The sequence below is a fragment of the Sitophilus oryzae genome, unplaced genomic scaffold, assembly GCF_002938485.1.
Source record: "Sitophilus oryzae breed Bouriz unplaced genomic scaffold, Soryzae_2.0 scaffold_1899_pilon_pilon, whole genome shotgun sequence".
NCBI lineage: Eukaryota > Metazoa > Arthropoda > Insecta > Coleoptera > Curculionidae > Sitophilus > Sitophilus oryzae.
In genome coordinates this window covers 824,767-828,559 of record NW_022146611.1, presented here as the reverse complement: position 1 = coordinate 828,559, position 3,793 = coordinate 824,767, and the positions used below count along the sequence as shown (strand labels likewise).

Below are 3,793 nucleotides of genomic sequence, written 5' to 3'. Positions count from 1 at the left end.
GAGTATGATTCCTCCTAATTTGAACTCCATGATTCTGTAATCTGATAGGGAAGGTTCCGTTGAGACCCTCCAATCTTCCACGTAACTAGTTACACTAGAACTCCCGATTGTTAAATCTAATACTTCCGCCCGCGTTTTTGTCACAAACGTGGGGGTGTTCCCTATATTGAGAACTTCAAGATTGTATGCTAAGAGGAATTCTAGTAAAAACTCACCTCTACTGTTAGTATTAGTGTTTCCCCCTACCTCATTGTGCGTATTGGAGTGCGTATCCCAATAGCAGAGGTAGTCGCCGTTGGCTGCAGAATCGCGCGAGCTCCTCTACTTCCGGAGGCGGCGCACAGTGGTTCCGATATGGCAAAAAGTGACGCATATCGGTTAAAATTCATATCTGATAAATCTCTCTTTTAATAACATATTTCAAATACGCACCCGATAAACCATTTATCACTATCTCGTCTATGTTTTTTGTTGATTATTTTTTGATGGCGAGCATTTTTAAGATTTTTATCATTTGTACACTTTGTAAATCGAACGGAGGTCAGCATTAAGATAAATTTTGGTGTTTTATTAAATCAACAATAATACGTGTGAAAAGTAATACAACCATGGAGGAAGGCCATCCAGGTAAGTATTTTTTTAATAATCCGTATTTGTCTTTCGAGTTCAAATATCTTAAAAGCACCACCGAACACCACGCTAGTTTTTATTTTTAAAGTCTTTGTAGAACCCCTCCTACTTTTTAGTTCAATATCTAGACCCGCCATGACCCGCCGAAATAGAATTTTTACCTAATATTGTTTTCGTTTTTAAAAAAATACGAACTGGCGACTCCCAATTTACACTAAACTAAATTTTTTGATGCCAGATAGAAAAAAAAAACCATTTGGTGATTTCTTCTGGCGTCTATTCATCAATTGAAAAACACCTGACATTTTAGGTAACATCAGTCGTATGAATTTATGTAAACGTTTTCTTAAGAATGGATTCAATGGAAAATCGGAAGCTGAAATTTTGGAAGAAATTACCCTATATCTAACCAATTATTGTGATATTTACAATACGGAACAAGAATCCGCTAAGAAAATACTCAAATCATTCATTCAAAAATGGACCAAAAGATGGAGAGATTCATCTTATTCTTGGCAAAAATTTAGTTTGAGAAATGCTGATTGGTTAGAAAAAAATGTATTCAGTGACGTAGCTATAGACGAAAATTCGCAATGCACTGGGGAATCGGAACCCGGTCCATCAAAAAGAAAATGTTTTTCCGATTTATCCAAATCTCAAAAAGACAGAACTACGAAAGGTGATTTTTTTATTTCAATTTTGTGCACTGTATTTACCATATATTATATACTTCATTATAGACGTCAGAGATAATTATACTTCAGACATCCTTGCTTACGCAACCGTTTCTGTTCTTAAAAAAGAACATAAACATGATGTTGCTAAAGCAGTTTCAGCCGCTATTTCTTCTCCGGATGAAGTGTTGGCTGCTTTGAAACAAAATATTCCCAAAAAATTTACGCCTAATGAAGCCATCGCTTTATTTATAATCAACAGCAAGCAAACAAAGGCACAGTACCAAAACATGCGGTCAGCTACACTTTGGAAAGGTAATTTCATTAATTCGCAATTTGTATAAATATTTTTTTTTCATTATGTTTTTCATCAGGTACGGATCTGTACCCTTCATACCAGGAGATACTTAAATATAAAAAGTTGAGCTATCCTGTTTTAAATCCTGATGATTTTACTGAAACTGAAGCCAAAGTGACTCTTCAGAATTTAGTTGATACCACAGTAGAACGAATTTTAATTAATATTGCTGATCTGAATAGTACATGTGATATTATTGCCACACATAAATGGGGTATGGATGGAAGCAGTGGTCATTCGGAATTTAAGCAACGATTTATGGATCCAAAAAATTCCGATTCTACTGTATTTTGTACTAACTTGGTGCCTATTTCATTAACATATAGAGATGATTCTCAGAAAGATGTTATTTGGAGAAATGAAAATCCAAATTCTTCAAGGTATGATTAAAAATACTGAAGAAAAAGGGTATGAAGATTGGAAACCTGAAATTTATGAGCCTTTTTTCCTACCAACTACATCAATATGTTACTACATATCAAATTTTATCTAAATTTCGTCGAGTTATTAGACTTAGACTAAATTTGGAGGAGCCTAATCTAAATTTTGATAAATTACATTTTCAAATTTTAGCTTATGTCGACCAATGAGAATGGCTTTCTGCAAGGAAGACTGTAATACAATTCTAACAGAGTATTCTAGAGTGATGAAGGAAATTGTGGAAATACAGGACAGTAAAATAAAATTAATAATAGCGTAGAAGTCATTGTAAGACATAGATTCTACTGTACAATGGTAGATGGAAAAATAATAAATGCGGTGTGCAAAAATGCTGCAACTTCGGTAAATGAGTTTTCGTTAAATATAATATTTTAAACGTTCTGCATAATGTTTAAACCTATTGTACTTTTTAGAGATGCCCTGTTTGTCTAGCTGGACCAAAACTTTGAATAATTTGCCGAGCCAAACCAATGCAGATGTTTTGAAATTTGGAATATCCCCTTTGCATGCAAAAAATTAACTCCATGGAATTTTTACTGAGATGTTCATACAAGTATGTATATTAGATGAGAGAATTAAACATTGTTAGTTAGATGAGAAGTTGCTGTCATGTCAGCAAGCATTATCCATCTATATTTAATTTATTTTTAGACTGGCCTCTACGAAGGAAGAACAAGAAACTAAAAAGAAAATAATACAAAAGCAGTTTAAAGAGAAAACTGGTTTAAACATAGGTAAACCAAAACCAGGGTTTGGTATTTCCCATGACGGAAATACAGCTAGGAGATTTTTTCAGAACTCGAAAGTTACATCTGAAATTATAGGGATAGAGTTACCTATTATTGAAAGGTTCTCGAATGTCCTAGCTGCGATATCATGCAACAGAATTATTTCACCTGAGTCTTATGAAAATTATGCACGTAAAACTGCTGAACTTTTTCACAAAACCTACCCTCAATTCACGTTTTCACCAACAGTTCATAAAATTCTTTACCATGGACATGAGTACATGAAACAATTTCCTTTCATTCCAGTAGGTAATATTTCTTATAAAACTTTAATACCAAACAATAATTATTTTTTTAATTAAGGAGCATTGAGTGAAGAACCACAAGAAGCCCGCAACAAAGATTTTAAAAGATATCGTACAGACTTCTCAAGAAAGATTTCTCGGAAAGACACTTTAGAAGATATTTTTAACAGATTTATGTTAACATCTGATCCTCTATTTTTTTTCTTATTCAAGAAATTTCAGTTGTCATCAAAGACAAGAAAAAAGGATGAAAATGTACACCTACCTCTAGATTTTCTCAATGAGGAAACTTCTGTTAACAATGCCATGATGGGTGTGGGGTACGATATGAGTTCTGACGAGGACAATTTTACAAGTAATGATGAAGATGACGAAATTACTAATGAGTTTGAAGATGGCGTTTTTTAACTAGCAATTCATATTGTTGCGGACCGGTGTGGACTCGACCTAACCTAACTATATGACCCGCCCTCGGATGACCTTAACATCGCATTAAAGAATAGACACCGTAATGATTCATTCGAAGATTCGAGAAGAATCGAGTCCCACTGGAATGGAGTAGTACATACGAGAACATTCGAAACCTTCTCTATGCACCTAACGATCTATGGACTATTCTAGAAATCTTTAGCTGTAGGTATAAATGCCGGCGGCTGT

At 34.3% G+C, this 3,793-nt stretch overlaps 1 protein-coding gene across 1 annotated transcript; it reads left to right on the top strand.

Annotated features, from left to right (window-relative positions):
* Nucleotides 1-2,624: 2,624 nt before the first annotated feature.
* LOC115883423 lies at nucleotides 2,625-3,587 on the top strand. The gene is made up of 3 exons (XM_030901782.1): nucleotides 2,625-2,656; nucleotides 2,755-3,140; nucleotides 3,195-3,587. The coding sequence occupies exons 1-3, from the start codon at nucleotides 2,628-2,630 to the stop codon at nucleotides 3,542-3,544; spliced, it is 765 nt and encodes a 254-aa protein (XP_030757642.1). The 5' UTR covers nucleotides 2,625-2,627; the 3' UTR covers nucleotides 3,545-3,587.
* The last annotated feature ends 206 nt before the right edge of the window (nucleotides 3,588-3,793 follow it).

What these genes read in the sequence shown, in the direction of transcription:
- LOC115883423 (XM_030901782.1), top strand. Translation starts at nt 2,628, where the DNA reads ATGGAATTTTTACTGAGATGTTCATACAA. An exon ending in TTACTGAGATGTTCATACAA is followed by an intron (nt 2,657 to 2,754) that starts GTATGTATATTA and finishes ATTTATTTTTAG; the next exon opens with ACTGGCCTCTACGAAGGAAG. An exon ending in ATTTCCTTTCATTCCAGTAG is followed by an intron (nt 3,141 to 3,194) that starts GTAATATTTCTT and finishes TTTTTAATTAAG; the next exon opens with GAGCATTGAGTGAAGAACCA.